Source organism: Rhizoctonia solani, chromosome 16 (genome assembly GCF_016906535.1).
Source record: "Rhizoctonia solani chromosome 16, complete sequence".
Classification (NCBI taxonomy): Eukaryota; Fungi; Basidiomycota; class Agaricomycetes; order Cantharellales; family Ceratobasidiaceae; genus Rhizoctonia; species Rhizoctonia solani.
The window spans coordinates 2,172,044-2,184,793 of record NC_057385.1 but is presented as its reverse complement, the minus strand read 5'-3'; the positions used below and the strand labels follow the sequence as shown (position 1 = coordinate 2,184,793).

Below are 12,750 nucleotides of genomic sequence, written 5' to 3'. Positions count from 1 at the left end.
AGATCAAAATAGTATTTGCGATGTAGTAAAGAAGATGTCATGAAACTAGGTAGCAATGATAATACGAAAAAAGGAGTAATAGCCGGAAAGCAAACACAGCATAAAAAATCCACGTATGCTACCAGAGCCTAGAATTTTGTAGGTATTCCACAAGAATTAATGTCGTAAAAAAACTCATTATTTACTGCTACAAGCAAAGTTAGTATTGAGGGGACAATAGTTGGATCGTGGCTGACTCACCGCATAGCCATTGGATGATGTAGGTGCAAGTGTTCGCGAAGAGTATGAAGACGATGCAGGGACGCGGTATCGATGAGAAGGAGTTGTACCCTGGTTGGTGGTGTGTGATGCAGAGGTAGGTGTCTGGGGTACTGAGGCGTTGGTAGAGCTGGCAGGAACACGGGCGATTCGAGAGCTGAGGGTGGGAGCACCAATTTGTGACTTTTGAGGAGTCGCGTGGGGCTTTGAGCGTGAGCTGGTTACAGTCGAAGTTGAGGAGCTAGGGGTAAATATGTGGCGCGAGCTGATAGCAGGGGCAGGGCTAGTAATCTTAGGACGACGGCCCGCGGTGATAAACGGATGACGGAGCGCAGGCTGAGGCTTTAGTCGACGCTCCGGATCCCATATCAAGCACTTGGCAATAACTGCAATGATAATTAGTTTAAGGGGAGATCTATTAGAAACTCAGGTACTCACAATCAATGAATAACTCGTCGTCACAACGCAGGACTTGAGCAAGAGTCTTCGAACCAGGGCGGCGACGACGGCCCTTGGAGTTGACAACAGGGCGTGGCTGTCCGTTGCTTTCAAAGAACAAACGCTTCCTTGAGCTTCTGTTAACCAAGTCTTTGTCAGGAACCCCGAGGACCTCCATAATACACGCAAGTTGCTCCTGCTCGTTTTCGCCAGGGAAGATGGGGAAGCCAGTATAGAGCTCGGCTAAGATGCATCCAAGACTCCACATATCAATGGCCATATGATAATTCATCCCAAGAATAACCTCTGGGGATCGGTAGAATCGACTTTGAATGTAGGTGTAGACCTTTTCATGCTCGAAGCAGCTGCTACCAAAGTCGATGACCTTCAAGGCACTCTTGGCTGGATGCAGAAGCAGACGTTCTATGGGACATCATTAAGAGACGCTCCAACGAAAATTAAACTGCTTACCTCAGGCTTGAGGTCACAATGGACGATTCTATGTTGGCGCATCAGCACGAGCGACGCAAGCATTTGAGTCGTGAAACGGCGGATGAGGGCTGTAGTGAATCCAGCAAACCCGTTGGCCTTGATGAGCTCGTACAAGTTGATACTGAGCAGCTCGGTAACAATGCATAAGTGGTTGCGGAATGTGAAATACTCGTTCATCTTCAAAACATGGCTCTTCTCCTCGGGGTCCTAAATGTGATAACTGAGTACAAACCTCAACAATCAAATATTAAGGCTCACCCATTTCTTGAGGCTTTCGAGAATCTTGATCTCAACGAGGGCTTGGTGGTGGAACCGTTTCTTGTTACGGATGATCTTGATTCCTACCGACAATCCGGTGCAGTGGTCACGGCATTGAAGCACTTGTCCGAATGAGCCCTTCCCTAGCGTATCTATGATCTCATAGCGGTACGCGAGGTGGTCATGTTTGATAACCAAATAGTCGCCCCGTTCATCATCGTAGCCATAGTTGTTTGTGGAATGATCAAGGGTGGCCATGTTCTTCTTGCTGCCTTGGCCGACATAGTAGGCGCGCTCAAAGTCCATCACTTCCTTGCGCTCGTACTGACACAAGTAGTCATTTTGGGACGAAGCGAGCAAATCTACAGGGCATAATGAGGTTCCGGATAAATTCGCACAGGCTTTAATGTACTTACCAGCAGGGCTTAATCCAGCCTTAGGAGGAATCGGTTCAGGGAACTTGAGCATGTCCTCTAGCTCCTCACGCTTAGCGCCGGCAGCGAGCTTGCGAGCATGCAGCCGCTTGATATAGGCCATCATTTCCTCATCACCAGCAACTTCCTCATCATCAACTTCCTGAGGTACAGGAGACGGTGTTGACAAGGACTGCCTTGAGGACGAAGGTGTCCCAGGGACAATGCTCCTGGAAGACGTATCCGTGACTCGGGTGACAGGCAAATTCACCTTGGGGCTCAAAAACTTCAATTTCGTTGGAGAGAGAATGGAAAGGCGTGAGTGATGGGATTCTTTTGCTCCTCCATTAGAAGTAGAACCGGCGCTCACAGAGGTGGAATTATTCGAGAACTTGCGGAGACTGCTAAGCGATACTGGATGTGAGGACTTCTTGGCAGATGGCGTAGCCGCTGAGGATGACGAAGACGAATTGCCAGTGGTAATCGGAAGGTTGACCAGTGACTGGCGTGGCACACGCGAGACGGACTGTGGTGATGCACGGACCGAGGAGCGATGGTTGACCGACTGACTTGCGCCCGCAAAGTGGGGCTTGGGGGTCTCGTTGGAAGAAACCATCCCAAACTCGTTCGTATTTGAGCTTTGGCCGGACGGCGAGGTGTCTCTCGATGGAGTCTGAGCCGATTGCTGCGCTGTGCCGAGACCCGTAACGTTCAAACTCGTGCGGCGAGAGCCTACAAGGGGGATGGAAAAAGGATTTAGTCCAGGCTTGATTGGCGAAGCATGAACTGGCGTGCGATGAGTGGACATACGCGGTATTTTGGTGGGTGTATCCTTGACAGTCACATTGGACATGGCGCTCACTCCTTCCCGTTCTTTTGAGTGTTGACCACCTGTACCAACCGATGGCGAACCGGCGATTGTAGGAAGATGGTGTCGGGTGCTTCGGAGGGATGCGTCGGACGCCTTGCTCATGTTGCTGGCCGGAGATGCTGCGAGCGGTTGGAAGACGAAAGCGTTGCTCGGGTCACAGACGAAGGCGAGCTGCTGGACTTGAGGTTGGCCACACGTTGAACAGTAGACGCCGGTAGATTCGACATCTGCATTGGTGGGAGGTTCACTGGCTTTGATCCCCGCTTTGCATCCGCAGACGAGATGGTCTAAATTCGCCCAGATTAATATATAGTCCAAGGTTCTCTGTAGCACAGTAGTAGACTGACCTTGCCCCTTTTCTTCCCATAAGCGCCGAAATTCTGCTCTCGCTGCGCTCCTTGTCGTCCTTCTTTTTCCTCTCTTTTTCCTCCCAGACTTGTTAGCATCACTTTTATCACCACTACCACCCATGCTCTTCCGCGAGCTGGACCCCTTGAGTAATGAACCGAGGTTGAGCACGCTCGTCTTTTTGGAAGCGCTCGGCGGCCCAGACACCCCCGAGTAACCGGATTGAGAAAATCCAGACTCAGATGCCATAGATGATACCGAGTGGGACGAGGCCTGATGAGTCAGGCTTTGTGGCATTGGGAACGTGGGCGACACGGAACCCTCACGATCGCGCTGCTGGTGACGATGAGAGATGGTAATGGGCTGCGTACCCTGGTGGATGGAGTGAGACGAGGAACGGCGGAAGAAAGGAATAGACGAGGGAGTCAATCTCCGTGGCACCTTGGGTGATGGGCTGCTCACCACCTGTGCAGCAGTATCGAGTGTACTTGAGCTCGACATGCTTTGCGCTTCGGATGCATGACCGTCCGGAGTTCGCGGTCCATGTCGAACAGATCCTTCGGGTACGGCCGATAGATGGCTCCCTTGGGGTGTTCGTGGGTAAGCTTGAGTGCGCGCTGTCTCGGGTGTCCTTGGGAAGGCCTGGGTGTTTGCGTCGGGTGTCTTCGGGTAGTTGTGTGCACTTTCCATGACCCTCGAAAACGAATGATATTCTCCCATTGCACTTGCCGGAGCGCTTGGCGAAAAGTCGTGCGCGCCTGGAGAGTATTCGTGTTCCACTGCAGTCCAGTTCTCCAAGCTTCCTCCACCGCCAGTAAGAGGAGACGAATCCGAGGGCGACTCGGAGGCATCTATCTCGCCGTGTCCAGCGCTGAATGAGACTGACCCTTGAGACCGAGGTGTTCTTTGGGAAATCGAGTGTTGAGAGTAGGCATCCTTTTGAGATGTTGGCTGATGTTGTTCTCCCTTGCTGGTCCACTGTTCCTTCTCCTTGCCAGGCGTTCCCGGGCCAATGTGCAACCCCAACTCCTTTGGAGAACCAGCCGAGCCAGGCAACCTGAGATTCAGCGCGTTAGAGAAGCTCCACTTCTTGGAAGGCTGTCGTTGAGCCACAGGAGGGGATGTTGGGGAGGTGATGGTCATGCTCGGGAATACAACAGTTCTGTCGGGATCATCTGTCGAAGCACCGCCGTCGTCTGCTGAGCTCGAAGTGGGGAATACGATTCCAACCGCTGTGGGTGGTGTCCTGTACGCGCTCAAGTCCTTCGGCAAAGGTGGGACAGGAGGGATGTCGGCGCCCGAGCCTTCTTCTTCAGCTAGCCGTGCGGCATCAGCTGGCCCGCTCGACGCGTCGCTGCCTGCACTATTTCTTCGTAGCTTGCGGCTGGAGAGGGACATTGAGGTGGCGCTTGTTGCAGCAGAAAGAGAGGCCGAGTCACGGGACCCTGTTGTTGGGGTACCGGTGAAAGTTGTGGAAGAGGCTGAACTTCGCTTCGGAGTTGGCGGACCCATACTAGCCCGCGTTCCTGGCGGCCCGTCCCTGCTCGTCGGTTTTCGGCAGCTCCTGTGTTAGCAGCGACAACTTGCTCTGGGGGAGGAGGGGGATCTGCCTCTTGACCAACTATTGATCCAAGTTGTTCCTTGCTCCCTGCGTGCGACAAGCGCCCAGTCTTGTTATTGCCCGGAGTGTTAGGACGACTGCTACTCCCAACCGAACTACGAGCACGCACACTTTTCCCAGATAGACCATCAAGCTTGCGGAGCGCCTCGGCGGTAGAGGAATCTTCTAGCGCAGCCCATCCCTCCTGAGTTCCACGTAGCAGCGAGTGCGCCACAGCCGGAGAGGACTGGTGGGAAGGGAGCGGGGGCGTATTGGGTGCAGGGGGAGCGGTTCCGTGCCTCATGAAGTGTTGAATAGAGCTCGTCGACGGGGATGGTGGGAGATGCGAAAAGTCGTGGCGTCGTGGATGTGTGATATCGTGGAAAGATGACGTAGAGGAGGCAGATGCTTGTCGGGCGTGTTTGTCGCCTGTCACGCGTGGAGTCGCGCTCGCAGGTGGGGACTTGGTGGAGCTCATGCCCAATGCGATGCTCTCGCCTCGTCGTCGTTCCTTGCCGGGGGTACGGTCGGACTTGGTCGGTACGCCAACACCTAGGCTTCGTCGTCGTGAGATCTTGTCTTCGCGTTCCTTTTCTCGTTCGGCAGCACCAGGGTTCACTATCGCGGAACCCGTGGTCTTTGAAATCAAGGTGCCGCTTTGGTCCATTGCGAACTCGTCTGACGTGCGCTTCCTAGCTTTAGGGAATGTTTGTTGACCATAAGCAGAAGGGGGCGGTAGAAGCGCGGACCCTGTGGAGGGAGAGGGTTGTTCTGAAACATCAATCGGGCTTGGAACAATGTCAACCGACGAGCCAGCACCATCACGATAATGGGCATAAACTCCACTGAGACGCTTTCCTGAGATAGACGAGACGGAGGGCCTTGCAGCAGGTTTTCGCGGTGGGGGTTTATACAAGATTTCTTCTCCCCCTGATTCTTCTGTCATGGACATTTTCGGTTTAACTGATTTATGCATGGAGGACTCGATCTGAGGTAGTGGTGGTTGGCCAGAGTCCTGACGATGGCTGGCAGAAACACTGGAGGAGAGTGACGTTCGAGAAGAGGTTGCGAGCCCTGAACGAGGAAACTTTGTTGATAACAACTGTAACTGATATTAAAATATGCGACTAAAAGAAGAAAGTCAGGTACTCACCCTGCCATCACCTGAATCACTAGCCTCTATAGCTTCGATAGTCCATGGGCTGTTTGGAACCTCCTCACCTGGTGTATGGGGAGGATGAATACCATCTTGGTGATGTTCGTGATGACCATGAGATACTACGCGCGCGTCGCGAGCTACAGTCCATCGCGGGGTTGCGAGCTCTCCGACTCCGACCAGTCCACGACGGTCGATAGATGCCGGATCTCGGGCAGGAGTGTCTGGAATCAATAAACTCGTGCGGTTAATCGAGAGCCGATTGCGAGCCTTGACCGTGGACTGATGTTCCTGAACGGCATCTGGTGGGGTCTCTTCTGGTGCGATCGAGGCGCGTCGTGATTGGTTGGGGGAATGTGTTGAAAAGTAGTATGGGTCAAACTCGGACGATGCAACCGACGTCGGGCGCGTCTTATCTTCGGTGTTAAGACGTGCCTGGTGAATAGTGAGCAAGAGGAAAACAATATTCGATATATGTGATCTTACGTTTGAAGGTGGATTGGCTGATCCAGTCTCTATGCGGATGCTATGTCGCGATGACTTGCGCTCCTGGCGTCTTGGCTCGATGTCTGCCTCAGATGGCTCTGGCGGTGGCGGGGGGGCTGCAATGTGGTTGCCTAATACGCTTGTGCGGAAGGTGCCCGAGGGTCGCCGCAGCGAGGTTGGTGGAGGAGAGCTTCGCGACATCTTCAGCTATAATCAGATCTAGATACCAATCGATATCTCCAACGCGCTCCTACACGCCTCGGTCCCCTGGTCGTCACGAGAAAAAAAAACAGACTGAAAAAGAAAAAGAGAAACAAAAACGAAATCCAAACGAAGTCGTCGACGAGAACAGCCAGCAAGACGGCTCGTTAAGTGGCTATGCTCCTGTATGCCAATTAGGCCCTAGGCATCCCCTTCTAGCCCAGGTATGTGTCCACAACTAGCGATCCTCTCGTGGTCGTCGTTGACGCTCAGACCTGCCTGTTCAACCTTGCGATTGGCCTCTCTGCTTCCCCGCACAAACACACACAAACTGCCACAACTATCCGAATACTGTTGTGATAGGGCGCTTGTATATATGGCTATGGCAGTGTGTTTACATGAATAAATTCATATACAACCGCGACATTTATGCATTTACTAAGTCTGTGCTCACGCGTACTCGAGGCCCTGGCCCTGCGAATATCGCTTTTTTCGCCACCTTGACTTCTTCCGCCGTCTGGGGGGTGGCCATGTATCCACGGTTCTTCCAGCTCGAATACCATTCTGCACAACAATTTCAACCCATCCGTACTGAATTCTTATCTTAAGCGGCACTCACCAATATCGGATTTACGCGTCGGTGCAGCACGTTTCCGATCGGTCCTTCCCTTGACCAAATCTCTCAGAGCGAGTGGATTGTAATATATGCACTTGACACTCCCCCCAAGCGCCTCGACCGCCTTGATTGCACTCTGAGACGCCCGGGATGGCTCAATATGGATCGCGGTTTTCAAAAATTCGGCGCCCTGTCCTCGGTACCATTTCAAGACATATCACGCAGCGAAACACAATTCTCGACTTACATCACCTAATAACTTGACCCCATCATGCACACCATGTACACACCCAGATAACAAGAGCTCTCGAGCTGTAATTGGATGTGTAGGTGAAGACGTCAATCGGCCCTGGTCAATCCAGCTCTGGATGCGTTCGAGATTTACCGGAGCCCACGTTTTGCCGGTTCTTGGCGACCCATGAGTCATTGTTATCTTTGCTCAGAGTGAACTTACTGATTAAAGAAACCTCTCTTTGGGAACCGCCTGGAAATTGGCGTCTGTCCTCCCTCGAATCCAACTTTGGGTTTCCCGTTCCCACTTCGCGCCTTTTGTCCTTTATGACCTCGGCCAGAAGTGCCGCCTCTTCCAGAACCTTGGCCACGACCAAGGCGTTTCGGCTACGAAAGCCATGTCAATTTTGAAGAGAGGGTGTGACAGGAAGAAAACAGATGCATAAAATTGGGCACGCCAAAATTATTAAAACTTCCGCCACCCAATATCTATTCTTAACTACTTATTACAACAGCTCACTCACCTGGTGTGTAGAACCCCTTGCAGGAGCCAAAGAGTCTAATCCAACACTCGCCATGCCTCTCACGAGCCCCAACATCGCAAGCTCACAAGGGCGAGAACATGGTCTAATCAAGTTGGGTTTGGCATATATTGTTCCAGTAGTACGTATTGATTGAAAGGTTCCCACCGAACCCCGTAAGAAACCAATGGCTTGCATTTCGGATATCAGTGTAGGTCAAGTTAAAGCGAAGAGATGATACATTACCTAATTACAGCGCTTCTTTGTTTTTGTGACTGATCGACCTATTCCGACGCTGCAAATCCCAACCTGGGACGCGCCATACGACATTCTTGGTGTCAACGTGATTTGGAGCACTGCGAGTATTTTATTGAAATTTTAACCTCTCTGTTTTTAATTATCGATTTATGCGCATATAGCTGTGTATCATCTACATTTCAACGAAATGATGTGATGTTATGATCCTTTGCCCCACAACGGATCACATCGAAGTTGTACAACTTCACTTATATCAGGTTTTGCGGTTCATATACTTGAACAAACCGGTGACTCCAATGTTACTAGGATGAGATTCGACAAAAAGGTGTGTTGCCAAAGGGCATCATTCCCAGACCTCAAGCCGGCCGAATCATGGCTTTCTTGCCAGTTGGGTCCAGATAAATTGGGGAAATCTTATAAGACCCTGGCGACATGGTGGAATACGTTCGGAAGTGGTCTTTGTGTCCTTCCCCTAATTCAACGCTTTGTATGTTTAATTAGGGACGGCACAGTTGACAAAATGATTGCAGTGGGTTGAGGCATATCCTCATATATGCGCCGTATCCACATGCACAATTAAGCTATTAAACCCGGCGGCAATGCTTCGAAGTTCGATAGATAGGCAACGCGATGGTATAATATTACGCAAGTAGTATACATGCACGTCGAATTTCAGGCGATCGTCGCTATTGGGGCTCCTGAGCACTCATACGCACATGCTTCAACTAACGATCAGGTACCAACTCGCCTCATGTTAATGAACGTGGATAGGGCACATAGTGCGGAAGATCAAACGTTATTTATATCGTGTCTGTTTACATTTCAGTCGTTTTATGTACAACAACAATAAAGTGATTGTGTATTGGTGGTATGCTACATATTTCCTGTGTTACCCGCAATAAAAGAGTGGTATAGAGACAGAAAGAGAAAGTACAGTTAAACCAGTAAAAAGACCGAGTAGCGAAAGAAGTAAAGTTCAATTTAGAAAGCACGTCCAACAGCCGGGGGACGGGAATCCGCTAGCGACGCTCGTGGGTCATCAAAAGGAGTGCTAAATGGGTTGGCACTGCTTGTCGACATTTGTGCACGGTGCCGACTAATTTGGGGAATTCGGCCCCCTGGGACAGTGCTCAGAGGCGGTACTTGACGAGCGAGGTAGGCATTGGCCGGGCCGACACTCGGAGTGGGAGAAGTGGGTACCACCGACAGTCCGGGAGGAGTGATGGGTGGGCTGGGAGACCTCGTAGAGAAATAGGCATGTGCGGGAAGCACAGTTGGTGCGGGTCGTGTACTCTCGACTGACTCCCGAACCTCGTTCCTTACAGGGGTGGGTGAAATAACCTCAGGAGTGGGGCTTGTCTTGGGCTTTAAAGTAAGCCAGGGTCGCGAGGGAGGAGCTGTAGGGGATGCAGACCATGTGGAAGACAAAGCGCGTTCTTGATTATCGGCGAGGCATCGGGATTCACCTTGCCAGACCGGAGGGGAGCAGGGGCTTCCCGCGGAGGCACGGCATATGGATCAACCGTGGCATTATTGCCATCCTTTCTTCGTACCAAAGCAGACTTGAGCCGGCCAACCCAATTGTCACCACCCTGAATGTGGATCATAGTGTGCACGTTCTGGCCTTCTTGCCACTTGGGCGACGGAGTTGGTTGAGTCTTTCGAGGGGGGCTCGAGAACAAGCGTTTCAACCCGCCTTGGAAACCCTTTTCAGTTTCGCCTTCCAATGGTCTGGCATGCAAAGTACCGAATGGGGCCCCACCAGGGACACCAGGGAATGCATAGCGACTTTGTTCGCTTGGCCGCCTCGAGAAAGGCCCAAATGATTGATCGTTCTCCCATGCGCGCTGCCTACTCTCGTGAAGCCAGCGAGCACCAAACGTATGCCAGATAATGATGCACAACGCAATGACGACAACAAAGGCCCAAATCCCGAGGAAAATGAGAAACATGAGGCGCTCTTTCTCAAGAGAAGCAATATAACGAGCGATCAGTTTACCGACTATACCAGAGCCAGAACCATCTTCTGATTGTGTACCATCGCCAACTGCGGCCAGAGATATGGGCTGTGTAATTGCGTTCACCGACGAGTTGGATAGGAGTAGAACGTCACTGGACACGGTAGGCATGTTCACTTTCAAGTTGTCATGGATAAAAGTGAGGGCGTTTTCGATGCCTTGAACCTTTGTTCCAATCAGACAGCGGACGAACTCGCGTGCCGGCGTCTCCAAAATAGTCCCACCAAAGACAAGCTCGACAGTACTTTGGATATCGTCGTAGAAAGCAACCAAGGTGTTGTTGAGAGTAACCGTTGTACCGTTGACCCAGCCGAAAAGATTGTCGTTAATCGCCGACTGCATAGCAGAGGTTTGAGCGTTCACTTGAGCAGCATAAGCCGCCGAGTCCTCTTGCATAGCACCATTGATAGAAAGGGCGATACTATTGGTGAAATCGCTGACAGAGTTAGATACCTGGTTCGAGTAGTGTCTTTGAATAGGCCCAATAGCGGCTAGTTGAACTCTGAAGTAGGAAAATATTAGCCATTGCTATGCATAACCAAATTGATTCCCCTACTGAACAGAGATTAGACCAAACAGTCCAATCAAAAGGCACGCCAGCGCAGCTGGGTGAAAAACATAAGCAAAGAAGAATCTTAAATGCGTGTAAGAAGTTGCTGATAGCTTCAATGCATTTGCTAGTCGGTTCGCCAAAGCTGATAATAGAGGATGCTGCTGCGTTGCGTGTAAAAGCATCAAGTTATCGTCGGACATGACCATCATAGGAACGCCCTGATGTCCATTGAGCTGGGGGTGTTGGACATTGGAATCAGTGCTCCAAGCTTCTCGTGTACGCTCCAGTTCACCCTGAAGGACGCGCCACTTGTACCATTCCACGGCCATGGCGCCAAGGATGAGCAAGACCAGTGCAAGGAGCAGAATAACAATTCCGATCTGACCAATCTTACGAAGATCCCGACCGAGGTCATCCACGATAGAAGTATCTAGCCCATCGCAAAACTGGATATTGGAGCGAGCAGGGACTGCGAGCACAGAAGTATTAAAACGCATCGAGGGAGAAGCGAAGGTTTCGTTAATCTCCTTCTTGAGCTCGTTAAAGGGGATCGCAATGCTACGGTATTGTCAGTGTATAAATTAAGTAATGCTAAGATAATAACTCACATCTTATCAACAGTGTCCCTCAGCTGGTCGAGCGTGGGGAGAGTAGAGTTAAGCTTGGTAAGCCCATCTTGAAGGTCAGTAGGGATCCTAATATTATCGAGACCAGAGAGAGCAGGAATCGAGAACTGAGGAACATCAAGCTTCACATTGACCAGCCGGGTAACGCTGTTGATTGCATTGACAGCCGATGCAATCGCATTGTTGGCAGACTGGATATCACCCTGGATGGAGGACTTGAGACCATTGACAGTATTTTGCAGGAAGTTGGTGACCTGATGATGGAGTCAAAAACTAAACGTTACTCGATCGAGCAGGGCGGCCTACTTCTGTCAATGCTCCGATGATAATAGCAAGGCCTCCTCGGACGACAAGCTCCAAGAAACATAGGAAAATGGAGCGATACATGTCAATAACAAACTCGATAATCCCTTGAAGGGCGGTGAGACTATCACGATAACGTCAGGCCAGTCTCTTGGTGAATGCATTTACTCTACTTGCCTGAAAATCATGGTTGCGCGAGAAGCGTTGATCGTGCCATTGACCGCAGCTTCAATTTGACGATTGGTCCCAGCTGCCATGAATGAACCAATGCTGCCCACACCCTATAATGGCGTTTGTTCGGTGGAGTCCATGTGATGATAGTGCGGCCGACTCACCTGGGCAGCTCGTTCTGCAGCTGCGCAACTAGCAATAAGCACACCTTTCGCATCCTCGACACCGTCTTGAGCAGCTCCTTGAGAAATAATTAAACGAAATATTATAAATAGCAAGGAAATAATAGGCGTCGCAAGCCATGTAAGAGAAAGAAGATAGGGGAGGGTGAGGTAGGGTTTGAGAGAGGTAAAGTGTGCTTGGGGAGCGTTCAGAGGATCGGAAGCGTAGACGGGTGGAGGCGACGCAAAGCGGGGAGCAGCGAAGGACATGTCGTAAGTGTCGTGAACAAGGAGCAGCAAAAGATTGAAGGCCGCGGGTTGTCGCCGGCGACTAACTCAGACGAAAGAGAGTGGAAGAGAGAGGTAATTGGTCTGTATGATCCCGCCCCCGTGCTTTTGTGGAAAGCCTGACTGGGTCACACATGTCCAAGTCCCATTGAGTGCCCTTTGTCCATAGCAGGAAGCTGTTTGTACATGCAACAATAGATGAGCTCTATTCGGAACTGTTGCGCCAGTATTGGTAATCATAATACAAATAGATCCGGGCCACGCACTAGGCCAAATCGAGTCCCGGGAGGATGTTGGAATCGCTCATCATGCCAAGCAGAGGACATGCGTTAGTTTTTTTCTACTTAAACATCCATAGCCTATCATAAGTTTAATCAATCCTCAAACGTTAAAACCTTTTCCTACAAGCCTGCATTCGGCCCAATTACAACGTGCATGTGATACAACGCTACCCCGCATTCGAAGATGTCGAACATTTATTGA

General features: G+C 51.0%; 2 protein-coding genes across 2 annotated transcripts; both read right to left on the bottom strand.

Annotated features, from left to right (window-relative positions):
- Positions 1-181: 181 nt before the first annotated feature.
- RhiXN_01947 (dual-specificity tyrosine-(Y)-phosphorylation regulated kinase) lies at positions 182-7,967 on the bottom strand (the record flags this gene model as incomplete). The annotated part of the gene is made up of 14 exons (XM_043321766.1): positions 182-187; positions 241-644; positions 697-1,093; positions 1,168-1,395; positions 1,447-1,808; positions 1,863-4,394; positions 4,427-5,780; positions 5,832-6,269; positions 6,321-6,527; positions 6,976-7,085; positions 7,141-7,327; positions 7,385-7,544; positions 7,592-7,755; positions 7,893-7,967. 14 exons carry the CDS (start codon positions 7,965-7,967, stop codon positions 182-184), a joined length of 6,624 nt encoding a protein of 2,207 aa, XP_043187589.1.
- A 1,161-nt stretch (positions 7,968-9,128) lies between these two features.
- Positions 9,129-12,249, bottom strand: RhiXN_01946 (plasma membrane fusion protein PRM1; the record flags this gene model as incomplete). Its single annotated transcript, XM_043321765.1, has 7 exons — positions 9,129-9,506; positions 9,614-10,667; positions 10,722-11,276; positions 11,327-11,598; positions 11,651-11,771; positions 11,816-11,928; positions 11,983-12,249. The coding sequence occupies 7 exons, from the start codon at positions 12,247-12,249 to the stop codon at positions 9,129-9,131; spliced, it is 2,760 nt and encodes a 919-aa protein (XP_043187588.1).
- Between the last annotated feature and the right edge of the window lie 501 nt (positions 12,250-12,750).